At 40.6% G+C, this 21,754-nt stretch overlaps 1 protein-coding gene across 2 annotated transcripts in view; it reads left to right on the forward strand.

The window, feature by feature from the left end:
• prdm6 (PR domain containing 6) overlaps positions 1–21,493 on the forward strand; it is a 208,865-nt gene extending 187,372 nt beyond the window's left edge. For both annotated transcript variants that reach the window (XM_060844811.1, XM_060844804.1), the window contains exon 8: positions 21,047–21,493. In XM_060844811.1, coding sequence (XP_060700794.1) covers positions 21,047–21,161 — 115 coding nt within the window. In that variant the 3' untranslated portion in view covers positions 21,162–21,493. The remainder of the gene's footprint in view (positions 1–21,046) is intronic.
• The last annotated feature ends 261 nt before the right edge of the window (positions 21,494–21,754 follow it).

The following is a 21,754-nucleotide window of genomic DNA, read 5'->3' on the forward strand; positions in this document are numbered from 1 at the left end:
TATCTTCAAATAACCTATTTGGATTAGCTTCTTGGGTGAATTTTATTGATACCCTTTCCAAGAAATATGGAAGTGTTTTGAAAGTTAATGTATGCAGTTTTTATTTTATTCACATATGGGACGTGGGCATCATTGGCTGGTCAGCATTTATTGTCTCTTCCTATTGCCCTTGAGAAGGTAGTAGTGAACTGCATTCTTGAGCCACTGCAGTCCACATGCTGTAGGTTGACCCACAATGCCCTGAGGAAGGGAATTTGAGTATTTTGACCAGCGACAGTAAAGGAACAGCGATATATTTCCAAGTCAGAATGGTGAGTGGCTTGGAGGGAAACTTGGAGATGTTGGTGCTCCCATTATTTGCTGCCCTTGCCCTTCTAGATGAAAGTGGTTGTGGGTTTGGAAAGTTCTGTCTAAAATTGCCTACAATATTTTATTTTGCCCAATGTGAAGTCCTGCCAGTGGCATGGGAGCTAAGGGAGCTTATCGGGCCTACTGCTCTAAACTATACTTTATTTTTCTTATCTCAACCTTGTCATAGAATTAAAGTTTATAAAAACAATAAATATTAGTAACTTTGCAAAATTCTTGCTTTCACTGAACTATATCAATCTCTGTGAAGAAATGTTTTTTAAAACATAGACTGAAGCATTTGAAAATAATTTCTAATAGTTTAAAAGCAGTGTTCAGCAGATTTAATGTTAGGGAGTTTTAAAATATGGTCTTTGTCAGCCAATAAAAACAGATAATTGCTTGGCACAGCAGGAGCAGGACCCTTGGGATTCTACAGTAAACAAAGGTGGAATTCTGTGGCAAAGCCTTTATAATATTGTAGCAGACAATCCAAATCCAGCAATATTTCAGAATGTTTGTTTTATGAATAAAATATGTACAAACTAAAGCGTGTGACCTCTGGTCCCTTTCAAAGCAACTCCATTGGCCAGATTCATCGATCAAAAGCAAAAAGCAACTACGACTAAGCTATGTTTCAGTCAACATGTGCTCTTTACTCATTGACCAAAGCTGTCTGCAACAACATCTATTTATCATAATTTTCTTGGCACCTAATTCTGCTGTGCATTTCTTGTATGCATGCTCTGCCTTACATTCTTCCAGTATGTTGACTATTTAGAGTAGATTTTATGAATGTGTCATTCCTGCATGGCATCTTGTCAGCTGGGAGTGCACATGAGAAACAATAGGAACATTTCACCTCCTTTCTGCACCCCTTAACTGAATGGAAAATTATGGGTAACAGGCCTTCACATTCCTAAAATGTGATTCCATAGAATAGTCTGCGCCAGATGTACAATTTATCTTTCAATGTCATGTTGTTGTTGAAGAAATGCAAAAAAGCACATTTTCCATGAAACATGTAAACATCATCATAACTTTTTCAAGTCATATAAACCAACTCTTCACACCTCCACTTGGGAAAAAAGGCTGCCTGTCCCATTCAGCTTCCTTTAAACTCAGTTACGGTTAAACACTTGGACAGTGCCAAAGTAGCCGACAGAAAATAGCACCCCACCCCGTTATTTTGTTTTCCATTACTTTCCTGGCATTCATGTGAACAAATGCTATGGCTGCAGAATCTAAGAATTCCAAGGAAACAAATTTAGACATCTGTCATTGGGAATGGAAATCGCATTTAAATGATAATAAAAGCAAATACATTGAGGAAAGCAAATGCGAAACAGAAAGGAGGACACTTCAACATATATTAACATTTCAAACTAGTAGTAACCATAGCTGTGTCAATCTTAAAAGTATTTTTGTCATCACTATGTATTTATTGTGAGCGTACGAGCTCAAACTGAATTAAAATGCTTGCAACCTCAATGTTGTTCTCAAACTGAGCTTTAATGTTGACTTCACAAAGATCATCTGTAAATATATGATCAGCTTGCATTCCTATCTCAGCTTATCTGCATCATCTGGCTTCTTGAGACTTGATTTAGTCCAATGCTCTCCTATTTCACCTCCCATCCTTTACCCTCCAGATCATCCAAAGTTACTTTGCCATATCTTAATGTAGATTCCTCTGACCTGTTATATCTGTCTTCACTGATCTATTTTGGCTTTCCTAGGGTCTAGGCAGTTGAATCTAGGGTGGCCATTTATGGGACAATGGCAAAGGGGATATACAAGATACCAGAGTTAGTGGAGTCAAGTTTGTTAGGGGAAGTTTGTAGAATAGGAGGAAATTACAGGGACAGAAAGTGACATGAAATTGGAGGGATCTAAGCATAAGGATGAGAATTTTATATTTGAGATGTCAGGGTGAGGAAGCTGGTGTAGATTAGTGAGGGTGGATTTTATGTTGTTCAGTACGAACAATTGGCTGTTATCTTGTTTTTCTCTGCTCTTGTTATAGACGACCACTAAACAAAAATAATTGAAATTCAAAGTCAATATTGGTGGGACGCAAAACAGATGTTTGTTGATTAGCGCTCTGTTATACATCAGGCCCAATTATAACTTTCATTTCCAATGACAGATGTCCACTGTTCTTTATCACAAACTGTTTTATATTCTTTATTTGTACATTTTTTGCATATAATCCATGGCCATGTAAGTACAACTAATAGCCATTGAAAAGTTGCACTTCGACAATATTAAATATTGCATTTTACTGTCAAAATCACACTTGCACTTACAAGGACTAAAGGAACTTCACTTCAGTGAACAAATGACAGCCTTCACCTGCTGTCTCCTGTCACCGGGGTAAATGAAGTACTATCAGAACTATAGTTTCTCTTTCAGCTGCTCAACAAGTCTAAGAATAGTATGTTGTGGCTTGCTGAGTGCCTCTCTATGGATAATGTGATCATTATTATTTCCATTCCTATTTAATTTTCAGTATCCTTTTGGACAAAAAAATATTTTGTGAACAAAACACTGGCATCCTTGTTATATGTTCTGTTGTGCGACAAACATAGTGTAGGGATTTAATAGTCTTTGTAGACATTCAGAGCTGACTACCTACAACCTGACTGATTTCTAGATAGAGTGCCTAATGTCAGTAGCACATCCCTCCTGGTGAGGAGAAGAGGGAGTGGAGAGAAATAAATCTGCAAAAATAATTCAACTGATCCACAAGGTATGGCTCCTGTTGGGTTATAAAATTGGCACTGAAAGAAATAGTAGTAAAATTCAAAGCTAGAATGTTCTATCTGCTAAATTCAAGGAAGACAAATGAGAAGATAAGTTTGATTTTTTTCTTTAATTCCCAAACACTTTTCAGTGGTTATGCTTTTCTTATTTATTTTGTTGGTGTATGAATTCATAAGGCTTTCTGTATAGTGTTAGAAGCGTAAAGAATTAAGAAAGATTGATGGTGAATGTTTTATTTATGGCTTTGCTGGCATTCATATTTGAACATAAAAATCAAATAATCAGCCACTCAATTCAATTAAAGCCCTTCTTAGGATTATTTTGCATCAAACTGGCTTAGCCAACTCACCCAAATCCATATTTAATGTAACAAAATCATAATAGTCTCAGTTATTCTGTTGCTACATTTGACATCAAGGCCCCAAGGAAAAAAATTTGTTCAGGTCTGTTACTGGATGCAGGGGTCATGTCACATGCTTTACCTGTGTCAGTTGAACTTTTGGTGGCATTATGGAAAGAATGGGATTCTCAGCCACCAGCTGGAGAACCAGCATGAGCCCCATGTCACCTGTTTTCAGGAAGATCTGTCACATTGTGTTTTACACAACCACATGATAGGCCAGTGGCAGGCCTACCCTTGGGATCAAGGACCGTAAGGGCAAAAGTCAAACCCAGCAAGAGCTACTGACCTCTATTGAACAGTAGCACTACGGGGAGAGGGAGTGGATTTTCCTCTGTATCCCTTGTCTCCACAATGCTGCAATCCAAAAGGAGCTGTAATTAACATCCCTGTGAAGAGGAGCAAGTGGCATAGAGGCTTTTCAAAACTGCATAACTGATTCCAAAGATCCAGTATTACTCCCTTCCAACAGATAAAGAGCTTGCATTGAGTTCTCCAGCAACACAATATCTCTGCTCGCTCTGCAGCAGCAAGTACACGGTCAAAAGCACTACACCAGAAAATTGAGTGATCTCTTTAACTTGTTGAAGATATGCTCAGTTGTGCATGTTTAAGGCAAAAGCAAGGTCCAAAATAGCAGGGCAGATGTCAAATTAGTCTTATATATTGAATGGCACCACAACCTGCTCACTCTGCACATGTCTGATGTTCAGACAGGAAGCCTGCACTATTGACCTTCACAGCATGATGATATGCACAGCCCACACCAGAAGTAATTGGAAATAGATCTCTGGACATTCTGTTTCTCAAATTGGTCCTTGTAACACAGAGATTACCAACACTACAGAGTCCAGTTTTGTGACCCTGAGTTTCTACTGCCATAATTACTAAATTATCCACAGTTATAAAACTAATTTGCTTATCCTGATGACAAAGACCACTTTTTTTGTGAATCTAAGTTACCACCAGAATATGAGAGACATTGTTACTTATGCCATGGGCTGCAGCCGATGGAAGGAATCAAGACCAGTCAAAGGAGCCAGATGGAAGCAGTTGATGGAGGTAGAGATGTCCATCTTTACTTTGTTTCCTTCACCCTCATACAGTATTACATGGATGAGATAAAAAGCACTGATTTTTTTAAATGCTTAATTATAGCAGAATCTAGATGCACATGCCAAATGAGGCCAGTAGTGACATCCTAGTAAATTGACCCATTGCCTGTTTAATACAGTGGGAATGAGGCAATCATGGCTACAGACACATTTGCTGGTCATGGGAGGGTGGAAGATTTGGTTGGTTGGTTGTCAGTGAAGACAAAGGTGAGTTCAATGAGAGCTAAGGGAAAGGGGAAGAAGTTGGAAGGAAGAGCAGCTTCATAGCTAGGTAAGCATATTCTTTTGAATTTGTTGTCTTGGTGACAGCTCTCATTAAGTAAAGTTGGTTAGTCTGCATGTAGACCATTAATCCTGAATGTAGCACTCCAAAAGTGAAATCAATTCAGGTCCTAAAACATACATTAGGATATTTTGGGTGCCTATTGGCTACTGGATGCTAATGCCAGGTGTTGGTCATCAAGGCATGATCCTAAATGGCATGAATGTATTTGCAATGCTGTTTAATGAGGGATGTGACCTTCTAACTTGGTTTTGTGCATATGTGTGTACCAACAAAACAGGTGTAACATGATTTGAGTGTACAACACAGTGGGGAGTTAAATGTGAGGACTTTATTGAAGTGAACTGAAGCTGCCTGCTTACCGGATGTGTGCCTCATGTTGGAGGTCACATGACCAAGGCATACTCTGTCAGGTATTTGTACCTAATCATACTTCAACCCCAACATCTCACTTTTGATTTTAAAAAAGTGAATGGCATCCATGTCACGTGCATTTTTAGTTACCCAAGTTACCAACTGCACACACTATTGTTTTCGTGCCTTAACAGTTCATCATTTCTATCTCAGAATTTGCATTGCACACATAGCCTTTAAATCATGCTAGTCTGTTAATGGTGCCCATGTGTATTGCTCATCTAGGTAATTTCCTTTTTTCAATGGTGTCGCTTGTGTGCCATTTGCAGTTGTAGTGAGAGTTATTGTTATTCTATTACTATTGGTAGAGAGGGTTGCTTTGTATCTCTGGATCTGCTGGCAGCTGTGTGTTCTGTGTACATGGTACATTCACCTTTTCCTGATCAACCACATGCAGCTGCGGAATAGCTTTGTGCTTTATGTGGTCTTTTGCTTCCACTGTGTACGATCGAGGTGACAACTGCTCCACCCGGGTCTTCTTTTGTTTAGGTCATTGAATGTTTGTACCAAGAGTCGCTCTATAATACTCAACTCTGGCAATGGTTTAGCAATCTTGTCAAAATAATATTCAGTTTGCTGCCATTTCACCTTGATTTGTTTTCATTCACATCAGTCACTACTTCTGGCCTCAGTGGCATTTTTTTCTACTGGAAGTCTAGTTTATTTGTGCTGGGACATTAATCATTGCACATGCCTTTAGTAAGTGTTTGTGAGGATTGCCTTGTATGTATCTGTTCAAGATTTGCTCAATTTCTTTATGATTCCTTTGGCAACTTTCGCTCCCCCTCATTCTTTCCATTTGACTGCCATAATGTGGAAATGATGTGTCGTGTTGAATTTTCCAATTATTTATGAACCGACTGAATTCTTCTTGTAAACTGAAAGTCATTGTCACTTATAACAATGCCAGAAATGCCACAATGTTTGAAATGCAGTTTTAAGCATTTGAAAATCTTAGCAGTAGACATTGAGGGCAACTAGTCCTTAACCTTACTTTCAAGGGTTTCATTTTTGGACCACCCTGTTGAGATACTTTGCACAGGTCTCTGTGGTTGTGATGTTGCACAATGTGTCAGTATCTGTCTGACCAGATAGTCTCCTTCTGCAGTGCTTATTCCAAAACTCACAAACCATGCCTCACCCATTGATCTGAATGAACCACCCTGTTATTTGATGTATAGAGTTCCATCAGATTCTTCAGCCACAATCTGTCCAACGGCTGTCTGTATCTGCATGTTGTGCTTCATTTTTGGTGTACACATTTGTGCAAAATGATGCAACCCTTTTTTTGCAATGAGAACACTAGTTTCCCCATACTGGATGTGCCTTCTTCTCTTTTAAATGATGTTTTTCACAGTTTTTACATCCTGCCTTTTGTTCTGTTATTGTCCTGCCTGACAATGTGTATGGCATTATCTGTCAATGTACTGCAAGGCCTGGTTTGTTCTGTAGTGAATATGTTCTATCTTTTGATTTACAGTCTCAGAAATTCTGCACAGGCAAGTTGTCCTCTTGATTGTAAGCTTTGTCCTCTCAGTAGTTGTGCTTTCACTTTTGGATACCTTACTCTTCACTTAATCCTATCACAAATTAACTCATACTTGAATTGAACAAATGTGTAGGTTTCTGCAAACTGAGTTAATGATGTTATGCAATATCAATGGACTCTTCTTACTTTTGTTGGCATACTATTCATACATAACACTCACGTTGGGCTTCAAGTGTATCTTCGAAGCTTTTAAAATTTTTGCTGTGTATTTCTTTTCTGCTCTTCACGGAGACTAAGGGCTGAATATATTATGATGAAGTCTCTTCTCAACAATCGTAAAAGTGTAATGACTTGTACTTGTTCTGATTTGCTCAACAAATCCATTGCTATTGCTTAATTCTGCCATTGTTCATGGAAAATTCCCAATAGTTTTGCACAACCCCAGTAATTTAAACAAGAGTTTGTAGGGGGAGAAAAAAAACAGCCATTTTCTCTTAAGCAGTGTTTTCAATGTGACCCTCCTTTTATCTTTTTCAATCACAGCTCATAGCTCGGTAGCTGTGATTTTTATTCCAACTCTTGTAATTCCCCACTCTGATACCATGTTTCGAATATACAGCATAGCAATGTGTTCAACACAAGGGCTTTAGTGACGCGAAGATGTCTGCCACAGGGAGTGTTCCTTATGACAGAGGTCATGTGACTGGAGGAGACTGGATTGACCTTTGCAACCAAATACAGATACTGATTTTCTGGGTAAAATTATGGTGACACTATCCCTTATTTGTGATAGAAATAAATGTGTCTAATTCAGAAACTTCACTGTACCTGAAAAACAGATTGAAAATTTGAAGATCCCTGACAGAAAAGAACTGTGTTAACAACAGCTCTGGTATCTAATCTGTTTTCAAATAAACATTCAAATTGCACTAATGTTTCATCAGCACTTTGGGAATCCCTGAGAGGGATAGCTTTACACACATGCACTAATGAATAAAACAGAAATCTTTACGTGAACAATACTCTTGGGATTGGTTTCATTGAACAGATTGGTTTGATACTTTGATCAAGGATGTTGATTTTCATTTGACAAGATTTTATCTATACAGCTGAAGATTGATTAGATTCCCTACAGTGTGGAAACAGGCCCTTCAGCCCAACAAGTCCATACTGATCCTCCGAAGAGCAACCCACCCATTCCCCTACATTTAGCCCTGCACGTAACACAATGAGCAATTTAATAGCATGGCCAATTCACCTGACCTGCACATCTTTGGACTGTGGGAGGAAAGAGCTGAAAATGTGTTGCTGGTTAAAGTACAGCAGGTTAGGCAGCATCCAAGGAACAGGAAATTCGACGTTTCGGGCCAGAGCCTGATGAAGGGCTCTGGCCCGAAACATCGAATTTCCTGTTCCTTGGATGCTGCCTAACCTGCTGTGCTTTAACCAGCAACACATTTTCAGCTCTGATCTCCAGCATCTGCAGACCTCACTTTTTACTGTGGGAGGAAACCAGAGCACCCGGAGGAAACCCGCACAGACACGGGGAGAATGGGCAAACTCCACACAGACAGTTGCCTGAGGCAGAAATTGAACCCGGGTCTCTGGCGCTGTGAGGCAGCAGTGCTAACCACTGAACCATTGTGCTGCCCATAAAGATTAACCCATTCAGACCACAACTGTACAAAATGACTATGGCAGCAATATTCAGTATTCCATATGCAGCTTCAACATTGTCCCTTCCCTGATCCTGTCATTAACCAACCTTTGTTACTTTGATTTTCAGCCTGCACATTGGTAACTGTTTATATTTAAGAGTTAAAAATCTGTTTTGGGCGGAAGGGGTCATGATTCACAATCTGTTGCCCTTGTTCCCTTTGAAGCAGGCAATGTAAAACTTTATTGTGCCTTATTTGAACAATTTCTCAATGAAGCCCAATGCATTTTTTAGTTCATTTGTGGGATGTGGGGATCATTTGTTGCCCGTTCCCTAGTCACCCTTGAGAAGGTGGTGCAGAGCTGCCTTCTTAAACTGCTGCAGTCCACCTGCTATGGGTTGACCCACAATGCCATTAGGGAAGGAATTCCAGGATTTTGACCCAGCGACAATGAAGGAACAGGAATATATTTCCAAGTCAGGATGGTGAGTGACTTGGAGGGGAAATTGAAAGTTGTGGCTTTCCCATTTGTCCTTCTAGGTAGAAGTAGTCATGGGTTTGGAAGGTGCTATCTGAAGATCTTTGGTGAATTTCTGCAGTCCATCTTGTAGATAGTATACACTGCTACTAGTATGAAATATCGGTGATGGAGAGAGTGAATTTTTATGGATATAGTGCCTATCAAGTGGGCTGCTTTGTCCTGGATGAGGTCAAGTTTCTTGAGTGTTTTTGAGCTGCACCCATTCAGGCAAGTGGGGAATATTCCATCACATTCCTGACTTGTTCCTTGTTGATGATGGAGAGGCTTGGTGAGCCAGGAAGTGAGTTACTCACTGCAGTATTCCTAGCCTCTGACCTGTTCTTGCAGCTACTGTGTTTATACGGCGAGTTCTAGTTGAGTTTCTGGTCAATGGTAACCCACAGAATGTTGATAGTGGGGGATTCAGTGATGGTAATACCATTGAGTGTCAAGAGTCAGTGATTAGGTTGTCTTTTATTGGTGATGGTCATTGCCTGACATTTGTGAGGCATAAATATAATTCCCTGTACTGCATCCTACACTGCTGACTGGGGATTGGAAATCAATCAATTTAAGGCTGTCATTATCAGGCTTGAACACTTGCAAATTGGGTAAGACATGATAAATATAATGTATGTTCCTCTGCACTCTACCCTAGCATACCCCATTAACCCCAACATTCTCACACTGATATCCCAAAGTGTGATTAGTTCATGTTCAAGTAGGCCCACTAGGTATTGGAATAATTCTGCCCAAAGTAATTTCAAAACAAACCTCAACAGTTAGCAGTCCCTTCTTCCTCACAATCTGTATTTTAATTTGAACCCATGTTCAATAGAGCAGGAGCAAGTTACTAGAGATGCTGGAATCCAGTTCAAAGGGGCAATATCTAACTCCACAATGCCAGACATCTCTCCATCTCATACAATGTTATATCAGACTTTGGACTCTTTCCTTTGGTTTTGAAAAGAATTACTGAGATGATATCATAAATGAAGGTGTCAGTACCGAGAAGTGATGATAGGAAAGAGAGTTATTTTCAAAGAATAAAGGACAAATAAGATATACTTTTATTCAGGTCAAATTAATAACTCACTTATTAATGAGTTGGTAGCCTGTGAATTTCCACAATATTATTGAAAGATTTCATGTGATCTGATGGAAGCCTTCAAAATATTAACAGGAAAATGTATGTTAGATAAACTATTTCCACTGTTTGAGAATTCTAGAACGAAAATTCTAGTCTGAAAATTAGGGGCAGACAGTTCAGGAGAGATATTAGGAAGCATTGCTATTTGGAGCTGTCTTCCACAGACAGCAGTGGATGCTGGGTCAGTTGTTAATTTTAAATCTGAGATAGATAATTTCTTGTTAAGCAAAGGTATTAGGGGATACATGCCAAAGGCATGTATATGCAGATAGGTGAAAGATCAGTAATGATCTCATTGAATTGTGGAATGTATTTGAGGGGCTGATTGGCCTATTCCTATTCCTGATCCAATGTGGGACATGGTGGTAGTGTTCTGCAGTGATCCCTCTTCAAGGTAGTTCAAAGAACTACACTCCCCAGAGATCTTAGCCTCCCACCCACTAGTGACCTCCGACAACATCTTCAGGATGAAGCTTGAACATATGCACCAACAGGTTCAGGGACAGCCTCTGCCCTGCTGTTATTAGACTGATGAATGGACTGTCTAACTTCAGTTAGTTCTGATCTTGTTAATGTTGATCTTGTCTAGCCTACATTCAGTGTGGTGTAAACTATATGCCTTACTCTGTCCAAGTGTTTTTTTCACCCTATGATCTGTATGCCCTTGCTAACTATGATCTGCCTGTACTGCTCGCAAACAAAGCTTTTCACTGTACTTAGGTACACGTGACAGTAAATCAAAACAAATTAAATCATTATTAGAAGTATATCCATAATACCTTTTAAAAGGAAAATACAAATAAATTTGGAAGAGGGACATATGCGTGCATAAAGTTAGAGCAGAGCAATGGGATTAAATGGACAATACAACAATACAAGCAGAGACCCAATAGGCCAAGTAGCTCTGAGGTGCCTAATTCAGTGATATTATTTGTTTATGAGAAGTATGTGATTTCTATCATTGTTCCTCTGGAAAACAAGTTTATTCATTGACCTCAGGACTGACCATGGCCCACTCAGCAAAGTAACCAACTTGGATACACAGCTCTGACAATTGATTGATCAGATCCCTGACTGGTCGATGTACAGATGCTCTCCCGATGATCCATGAATTCCTGGCTGGATTCACTGGACTGGCTTGACTGACTGTGGATCCACCTTTGGTTGGAGTAAAATAGACCCGCTGACCTCAGAAGAGGACCTTTGACTGTGCCCAACTAATGTGGATGCAGAGCTTGACTGGACTGTACCAGGATCTCCTTCCTGACAGCAGACCCTCTTGACTTGAGGTCTCTTCCCCTTTGACTTTGAGACATAGCCATTTGGTTGATGCACATGCACTGTGTTTACCGCACAGCCTGTTAGCATATGCTACAGCTGTGAGATTGTAATGACGGCAATGTATTGTTCACTAAATGTCATTCCCTTTGACTGAAGACTTCTGACAAGCATGACAAACTACCTATCTTTGTATCTGCATTAAAGGCAAGGCAAGAAAGCAGTACTGTGAGCTTTTAAGGTCTGACTGGGGGGTAAAATACTGAAAGTCAAGGTGAAGCAAGTCAAGACGGGGATTCTGTCAGCATTGAGGAAGGACACACATGTGGACTAAGAGAGAGAAAGAGCAACCCTGAGGTGCAGTCTGGCTCAGCCCATGAACTCAGTGCCTGACCTTGCGTGTAAAGTGTTCTTGGAGCAGGTTGGCATTGAAAGATGCCAGTGTTCTCCAAACTGCAGTACAGGTATCCTCCACTTTTCAAACAGTTGGTTTATGCCACTTCTGCTTTTAGAAAAGACTTACATTAATACATGTTTAGCGAATCCAAAGAGGATTTTTGCTTTTACAAAAAACGGCAAAATTTTACACATATAAATCATGCATATTCGCTATATGCCATTTATGGCTTACAAAAGGTTCCCTGGAATGCTCTACTTTCGGATAGCAGGGGATATCTGTATTAAAACAAAGAACAAAGTGACTCAAAGGTATACCAAAATGATGAGTTGAGGCTGGTACATGTCAGATACCAATTGGGTACATGTGGACATAGCCCATGAAGCATGCCCTGACATGTTTGTGCTGGGTGTCCAGTTGGAGGCCTAGGAGAGCAAGCAGTGAGCTGGAGTCACCAGGAACTTGTTCTGACCTTCATGTCACGGATTCACGGTGTCTAGTTCCTAACTTGCACATGGAAGACTGTCAAACCGTGAGATTAGTTCAGAATGAGTTTGTTCATGAATGATGATCCATGCTCATCAGCCTCTTGCTGCTCAGGAGTGAGAATCTCATGCCTATGTCCAGAACTTGGTTGGAAAATTTGACATTTTTTGATCTTGATGTCACAAAGACCTCCGTTGACATCTCACCTGATTTTCCTGAATTTCTTGCTATCGCCCTCATTGTTCAAGGGTTGGGAAGATTTTGATAAAAAGCAGAGAGAGAGTCGAATGTTTTGTGAAGTTTGTAAGTCTATTACAGCACTTTCTATAAGATTCAACAAAACATCCTCCTGTTCTCATTGATCTATTGAATATTACATCTTCCCACTCAATCTATTATTGCCTCTTAAAACCTTTTAAACCCATTTGAAGACAGTAGAATGTCTTACTTATAGCACATTGGTGTTCCTTAGGAACCACCCCTTAGGTATGATGTACATTTAATTCCATTAACTGTGTAGACCTGGGCCATGGGTCTTTTCGGATCTGATTGATCTTTTTGATTTATTGACAGTAAATTCCATGAAGACTTTGCTGGATTTGTTGCTGTAGTAAGATGAGGTGTTCACTCATCAACATGAACATGAACAAACTCTATTAAGAATGCATTAACATTTAGAATGTATTGTAAGAGAGGACATCATCTAGAACACTGCAGCATAGGATGCAATACTATGACTTTACCTTTAAGCAAGTGTTCAGTAGTTATTTCTAGAGTAAACTTAGAAAAACCATGCAATGCCAATCCCTGCTTCTCTTTTTCAGTAGCCCTTTAAACTCTCAGTATAAAGTCACATATATTATTTAACTCTTTGCTTCCACTTCCCTACTGAGGGTCCGTGCACTGTGATTGGTGTACCAACACTCATCACGGCACTGACAACTCGTTGCTGTGAATGAATCTTGTGGTCTGCGCAGCCAAAGAAAAGACTAGAGGGAATGCTGTACCCACCCAGACTCACTCCCTCACACACACAATAACCCACTCGAACTCACACCCTCACACACACACACAATAACACACATAGACTAAAACCCTGTCATACAAGATAACCCACTCAGATTCGCACCCCCTCACACAATAACCCACACAGATTCACACCCTCTCACACACAACAACCACTCAGACTGACACCCTCTCACACACAATAACCCACTCACATTCACACAATCTCATACACACAGTAATCCATTCAGACTCGCACAGTCACACACACAATAACCTACTCAGATTCACACCCTCTCATACACAATAACTCACTCAGATTTGCACAATCTCTCACACACAATAACCTACTCAGACACACACCCTCTCACACACAATAATCCACTCAGACTCACAGTCACATACACAATAACCTACTCAGACTGGCACCCTCTCACACACAATAACACTCTCAGATTCACATGGTCTCACACATAATAACCCAGCCAGACTCACACCCTCACACACACAATAACCCACATAGACTAACACCCTGTCATACAAGATAACCCACTCAGATTCATACCCTCTCACACACAATCACCTACTCAGACTCATACCGTCTCACACACAATAACCCACACAGACGCACAGCCTCTCACACACAATAACCAACTTAGACTCACACCCTCTCATACACTATAACCCACTCAGACTCGCACAGTCACACACACAATAACCCACACAGACGCATGCCCTCTCACACACAATAATCCACTCAGACTCACACAGTCTCACACACAATAACCAACTCAGACTCACACCCTCTCACAAACAATAACTCACTCAGACTCACACAGTCACACACACTATAACCCACTCAGACTCACACAATCTCACACTCACAATAATCCACTCAGACTCACACAGTCACACACACAATAACCCACACAGACTCTCACACACATTGATAAGAGAGCAACATTGTTAGGAAGGAAATATATGTCTGGACCAGAATCAATGAGACGTTTCTATGTAGTACTGTGGTCTACAGGCTGGATGGCAGTTGTGTTATTTCTCCATGTAATTCTGAGCCTTTTTTTTCAAAAACATCATCGTCTTCCTGTATGAACTCCTTGATAAGTACATACATGAATAGGACAGGTTTGGAGGGATATGGGCAAAAGTGAGGACTGCAGATGCTGGAAATCAGAGTCTAGATTAGAGTTGTGCTGGAAAAGCACAGCAGGTCAGGCAGCATCCGAGGAGCAGGAAAATTAACTTTTCGGGCAAAAGCCCTTCAGGGATTATGTTCAGCATGGACTGGTCGGACCGAAGGCTCTATTTCTGTGCTATGTGATTCTATGACTATGACTCTATTAACAAAGGCTTACTTCTCCATGATAGTCTTCTGTGAATTTAAATAAAGATTTTTCTTTCCTCATTTCAATAGTATCTTTTACAAATGTAATATCATCACTCATTAAATGCATCAGCAAATTTCGCTCAGCTAATTGTTCACAGTGATCTTGGATATCTGAACACTTCTATGAAAAAGAAGTATTATTCTCCATCAATGTATCTTGACAGTATGAAATGTAAAAGAACATTGACCATCTCTGTAACTGATTTATGGATATCTTCTGTAAACTATCCTTTTTCAGTCTCAAAGGTTTGCTTGTGTTGTGTGAGTGATGAAAGCTGGGCTAGTAGGTCCATATTTGCATTCAGCTAGTGAAACTGAAATTCATGTTTAACTTTGGTCTGTTTGAACTCCTTTTGATGCTTGACTCTAAACTTCTCCAAGCAAGTCTGCATCCCTATAAAGTTCTCTAATTTGGTGCTTTCTCTTTGTGAAAGTGACCTTAAGCACTTTCACCGCTTGCAGATGAGTGACAATTGCACATTTCGACTGGCTGTTTTGTAGGTTACAAGTCTCTGATTGTTCATTGTGTTTGAAGATCTTCTTGAGCTGCTGGCCTTTTAAGGGTTCAGGAATCCAAACTTTGAGGCTGTTCACCACACCCAAAGGTGCAAGATGCATTTTTGGAAAAAAGGGAGAAAGTGGTATAAGAGTATGCCCAATGAGCAAGCTAACAGTCATCATAAGGCAGAAGTGGGTACTGCAGATGCTGGAGATTAGAGTCAAGATTAGAATGGTGCTGGAAAAGCACAGCAGGTCAGGCAGCTTTCAAAAAGTAGGAAAAATCAACATTTTGGACAAAAGCCCTTCAACAGGAATTCATGGGTGCTGCCTGACCTGCTGTGCTTTCCCAGCATCACTCTAATCTTGAGAGTCATCCTAAGTTGAACGAGGTCAACGCATATGAACTCAGGATTTTTCCATAAACTTGAGTCCATGGCAACGTACAATGTCATTGTACCAAAACTAGATTATGTGATGCTGTCAAGAGTAATGGTCAAGTCCTGAAAAGAATTTAGTGATGCAGGTGTCATGCCAGATATGAAGTGCACATCTACAACAAATGTTATACATTCATCTATAAAGACTGATAGCATTTTCTAGGGTGAAGTGATACAATCAAGTCATGATAACTGTATAAGGATGAGATCTAGTCAAGATCTGTATGCCTATCAAGGAGTTATCTGAATGTATAGAGACAATGGGCTGAATCTTATAAGGGCCTGAACAAGATAGTGAGATTTGTAGCAGAACTACTCAAGATGTTCAACAAGGCTTAATTCGATATCAGCACCAAGTCACTGCGTCACGTACATCTGCTGAGTGGCACAGTACGTCTCTCACTAGGCAGCAGTGAGTTGCCAATTAAAGAGCATTATAACTTGTTAAATGCCTTATTAATGCCACAACTCACCTAATTAATATTGTTTCCTATCTTACCAAATACTTCAAACAAAGAACTCTCAACAGGTACCTGGTGACTTCAGCTCACACTGGCAGCAAACAGCTTCCAAGCTGCTCAGCACCAATCAGCATCTCAGGACCAATCCATGGGCACTAGACACATTCCATGGCCATTGGCATCAGATATTGGCCAAGCCCTCATGATCCTCATGTCTCCCCTCTGATCCATTTGCAGGATACTTGAGAAGTACTGTATAGACTTGCAATGCTAGGTGCACCAGCAGTTAGCATTGAAAAGGCTGCAGCAAGGACACTTTGAACACAGGAACTGGCACTCAGCTCACAGATTGGGCCAGGCTGCATCTCAGGAATATTCGCTCACTCTTTTAACATGTTACTCCATTAATGCCTTGCCTTGTCATGCCAATTAATGGAGTCACACATCCAGGTGGCTGCTTGTGTTTACAAGGGCCAGGTGTATCCAGGCTCTTCTTGCTGGTGGCAAGTGAACCCTCCCCTTGGTTTGAACATCTAAGATTTGTGGGCTTGCCAAAAGCATACAGGGTGGAGGGCTTGGCCGTCTCTGGACTGTCCCAGAGAAGATGGTGAAGAGCCTTTGTGTGTGTCCAGCTGGGTACCTCATGGCATTGCCTTATCTCCTTGTAAGAAATGGACAGTGAGTGTATGCAGGGTACCCATCACCTTGTCAACATGATTCTGGTCCTGAGAGCAAGTGGCTTGGGTGGAGGGGTGTGTACCTTTCCCCTGCAGTTTCTGGATCTGTCTTTCTAAGGCAGCTGCCAGACTGCCCAAGGAGGCAGACAGACAGTTGCACGTCTTACTGCACCGCTGCAGCCTCTGTACAATGTGTCCAACATACTGGGCTGCTGCTCCTGTTCCTCCCTGTGCACGTGGACAAAGTCCCTGCTTGTTGGCACAGCAAGATCCTCTCCTGCCTTGGCTGAGCACATTCCTGGTCTCCGGCAGACCTGGAGTGTTCCTTCCTCCATCAGATGCTGAGTCGTCGCAGTGAGATGCTTGTCAGCTTGTGTTCCCAAATCTTCCAACACTGACCACCCCACCCAAGTGTCAATAGCTGAGCTGGTGATGGGTGCAAGAGGCAAACTTGTCAATGCTTTCTCTGAGCTTCCATTCACTCAGCTTTAGAAATCATGGAGGTGGCTTCTGGTGGAGTAAAGGTCATGGACATCCCACTGCAAGCCACAAGGAACAGAATGCATTTAGGCAGTTATGAGAAGGGGAGTGTAATGAATGGCACTGACAGTGGGGTTAATATGAGGGTGGCAGTAGAATGAAGACTGCTACTTACTCAATTTGTGGCACAGGGAGTTGTTGACATCCCTGCAGGATTGGTTCCAGTCTGCTTCAAGGGCATGATTCTCTCTTTATTATGGATGAGGGTCTGATATTGCTCACCTGCCATCAATGTTGAGCCTTTTCTGCCCTACTGTGGGCTGCCTATCCTGGAATGAGAGAACAGGAGGGATTGAGTGAGTTGAGAGTGGGTGGCATGGCTGTTAGTGCAAATGGAGGAAATGATATGAGGTGTTCAGAGCATGTGAGTAGGTACCTGAATGGATATTTAGTCACGTGGAAGCTGTATGTCCAGCAGGCTGACCTCATTATCCATTTCAGAGAAAAGGTTGGTTTATGGGATCCATTACAGAACAGTATGGCCTGTACCTTTTAAGGCATGACAAGTTAAATGACATGATAGTATGTGATGCTCTTGTATAAAAGTATCTGCCTCACCTTCATTCAAACTCTGTAACGGAGTCAGTGTGGTAACATTCAACTATGCAGTAACATCGGTAAGCACAGAAGCCTGATTATATGTGCATGAACCTGATATGCCCTGTTAATACTTCGCACAATTCATAAAATTCAAGGTATTTGCCTCAACAAGAATGTTAACCTGTGTGTTATGTGTTATGTAGATCAACAAATAGCTGTAATTTCTCATGCTGCAGCAGCTCAGACAGGGTTTTCTTCTTGACTCTCAACAAACCTGACTGGAAATCCAAAAATCCTGGGGCATTGTGAAAAGAAGAGGTGGGGGAGGGGAGGAGAGGTCCAGTAAATCAGGTCTCCATCTTCTTTTTTGCTGTAGTTGCCCAGGAGCCAACATCAGGTAAATCTACCCTTTTGGACTTCAGTTTTTGATGGTTGAAGTTTTGAAGATACTCAGCACAAGGATGTCCCATGCAAATGTACCCAATACTGAAAGGTTCATAAATCAAGAAAAGCAGCTTTGAATTTACCATCACTACTGATATGTCACCACAAGATATTTTAAAGGGTATAGGAAGCTAATTATCCCACCCCTGACTACCAAAGTCTATTCGCCATCTACAAGGTAGAGTCAGGGGTTTGATGGAATACTCCCAACTTGAATGGATAAGTGCAGCTCCAACAACACTCAAAAAGCTTCACACATCAGGATAAAGCAGACTGCTTGACTGGCACCACACTCACAAGCATTCACTTCATTCATGATCAATATTTAGTAGCAGTAATGTGCACCATTTTATAAAATTCACCAGAGCTCCTTGATTAGTAACGTCCAAACACCATGACCACCACTGTTTAGAAAGACTAAGGAAACAGAAACATAGGAACACCACCATCTGAAAATTACGCTTCAATCCACTCATTACCCAGGCTTCAGTGTCACTAGGTTAAAATCCTGATGTCTGTTGCTAACAGTGTTGTGACCTATCTAAAGTACATGGCCTGCAGCAGATACTGTGAGACCTGCTGAGTTTCCATAGCAATTTCTGTTTATGTGTCTGAAATTATTGAACTTGATATTGAGTCCTGAAAACTGCAGGGTCCCCAAATGGAAAATGAGACACTGTTCTTCCAGGTTGAGCTGAGTTGAGCCTCACTGGGGCCTGAGACATAAATGTTGACCAGGGGACATGGTGGTGTCTTGAAGTGGCAGACAACAGGAAGCACAGGGTAATTTTTGCCAACAGAACATATTGGTGTTCTGCAAAGTGGCTGTCTAGTCTGCATTTCATATCCCCAGTGTAGAACAGACCACATTGTGAGCAGCACATACAATGGTCCCCAGACTGAATGAAGTGTAGGCAAATTGCTGCTTCACTTGGAAAATGTGTCTGCAGCCTGAGGTAATGAAAAGTGGGGAGGTAAAAATGCAAGTGCTGCACCTTCTGCATGGGATTGCATGGAAGATGCCATGGAGGTATTGAGAGAGGAGGAGGAGTGGGTCGGGGTGTCCTGGAAGGAATGTTTGCAGCAAGATGCTGACAGGGGTGAGGAGGGGGTGGGGGGTGGGAGTGATATGTGTCTGGTGATAACATCCTGCAGCAAAGATCCATTCAATCTAACAGATCTGAGCCAAACTTCATCTTCCATGTGAACTTCCTCTTACTTGTATTCACATAACCTTATCAACATATTCTTCTACTATTCTCACTCATGTTTATCCTACAGCCCCTTAAATATATCTATGCCAATCACTTGAACATTTCCACTTTGGGTAAGGAAGTTTTCCTAACTTCTCTACTGAATTTATTACTTATCTTATATTTATAACTCTCACCAAATTCTGGTTTCCATAACACATTATGACTAAGAAGAAAATTCAGTTGGAACTATTTTCACATTAACCTTAATAAACTATGCAATTTCTTACCAGATGCACTACTGAAGCTGGATAGTACGTATTGACTTTAAAGGCAAATAAGATTTATTTCTGATTACACAAGAGATTGATTATGGATTGAGAGGTAGAATGATGTGGTTGATAAATAGTCAAAAGATACATTGTGGCTTGTAGCCATTTTGTTTAAAAAATGGATTGTGGAAAATTGGTATTTTAAATAACTTTTCCATGATATTAGTTCATCGGTCTATCTCTGTGAGATTCTGCTCCTGTTTAATGCAAGTTCTATATTGCCAATAGGAGGCATTATTCTCATTTTATATAAATTTTTCAAGTTCATTTGTAAAATGAATCATGGTAGAAAAAATTGGCCCAGGTATAAAGTATGCTGTTTGACTTCAATTGGCACAAAATTCACCCAGCAATCCATACACAGGCATGTGGCAGAAGATGAACTCATTTTCTGTTTTCTAATTTTGAGCACAAAGCTTTGCAATCTGTTAACTAAGATGATTTCGTAAGCCCTGGTCAATGTCAATATTCGCTTACCAACATCTCCTTTTACAATGATCGAATATAATATTTGGATAGTTAATTGATATTGGAATAAAACAACGGCTACCATTCAAATGCAGTCACATTGCAGTTCTTTAGAATGCACCATCTTTAAAGAAAATGAATTTTATTGACAGTTTGCAGCCAATTTTAGAATGGTCTGAAAAACAAGATTAAATTATATTTTTCAGCAATGAAGTATTCTTGAATGTTGCTGAAAGATAGCTTTTTCTTCTGATTTCACTAAGATATCTGAAGCATCATTCTGTATTTAAACACTGAGGCTATTTTCTTGAGGCTGATGTGCCATTTACAGATCCTTCCATGTGATTTTGAATTACTGAAAGGTGAGATTTAGGCTGTCATCAATTTCTCCTAGGCCGCTTGAACATCCGACAGGCCTGCTCCTTTGATGGCATGCTCCTGAAAATCTCTTTTTGTTCTTTATCTATTTGAACTGACAGTGATCAGCGCCATAACAGGACAGGCATCTCTTGAGAAATCACCTTCCTCCCTGTCTATTGACAGATTCCTCTGTTCTGAATCAAACAGACCTTGTCCCGTCACTTGAATCAAGGCCGGGGAGTAGCCTCCAATTAGACCCTGGGAGCCTTGTAAAATCTGCAACCACTTTTAAGTGTCTGTTCAGATTAGTTGAGGTGAGAACAAGCCCGTCACCTTTTACTTATAGCTCCCTGTCTCAATTTTATCATTGCCTCTACAGGTGCGAGAAGTGCGATCGGAGCTTCACACAAGCCACGCAGCTGAGTCGGCACCAGCGGATGCCCAATGAGTGCAAGCCAATAACAGAGAGCACAGAATCAATTGAAGTGGATTAACTGATTGACTGGCTGGAATTAAACTGCAAGGAAAGTCATGATTAAATGTCATGGACACTTAAGCAAAACCAAAGATTTCCTCTGAGCAACTTTCAATCAGTCCCAGAAAACCAAAAGCAGTAATAAAATAAGTAAGATGTTTAAAGATATTGATCTTGGCATGGGGAGAGAGAAAAACCGACTAGAAAAAAAAGATTATTTATTTATGATTAGAGATACGACTCATTTCAGTGGACAAAGTCAAAAAATGGGAGACTTGCATAGATTCTTAAGCCCAGAATTTCTAAGAACCTTTTAACTGTTATTTAATACCAAAGCTAGAAAGAAATATTAATTAGTGGATTCAGCAATCCACAGTTGTGACTGAGAATGCACATTGTTTTATTGCACCTTTTTAAGCATGACTTGAGGGACATGGCTCCTTTCTCCTTTTTTTTCCAATGGTAATGTCTACATAGTAACATGAAAAGCAAAACTTTGCATTTTGAATTAAAGAGTCCCAGATTCATTGTAAAATACAAACAGAGATCTGTTCAGTATATTTTCCTTGTCCAATTAGGGCTCTCTGCATTGTTCAGTACTCTACACCTTTC

This window comes from Hemiscyllium ocellatum, chromosome 2 (assembly GCF_020745735.1).
Source record: "Hemiscyllium ocellatum isolate sHemOce1 chromosome 2, sHemOce1.pat.X.cur, whole genome shotgun sequence".
Lineage (NCBI taxonomy): Eukaryota > Metazoa > Chordata > Chondrichthyes > Orectolobiformes > Hemiscylliidae > Hemiscyllium > Hemiscyllium ocellatum.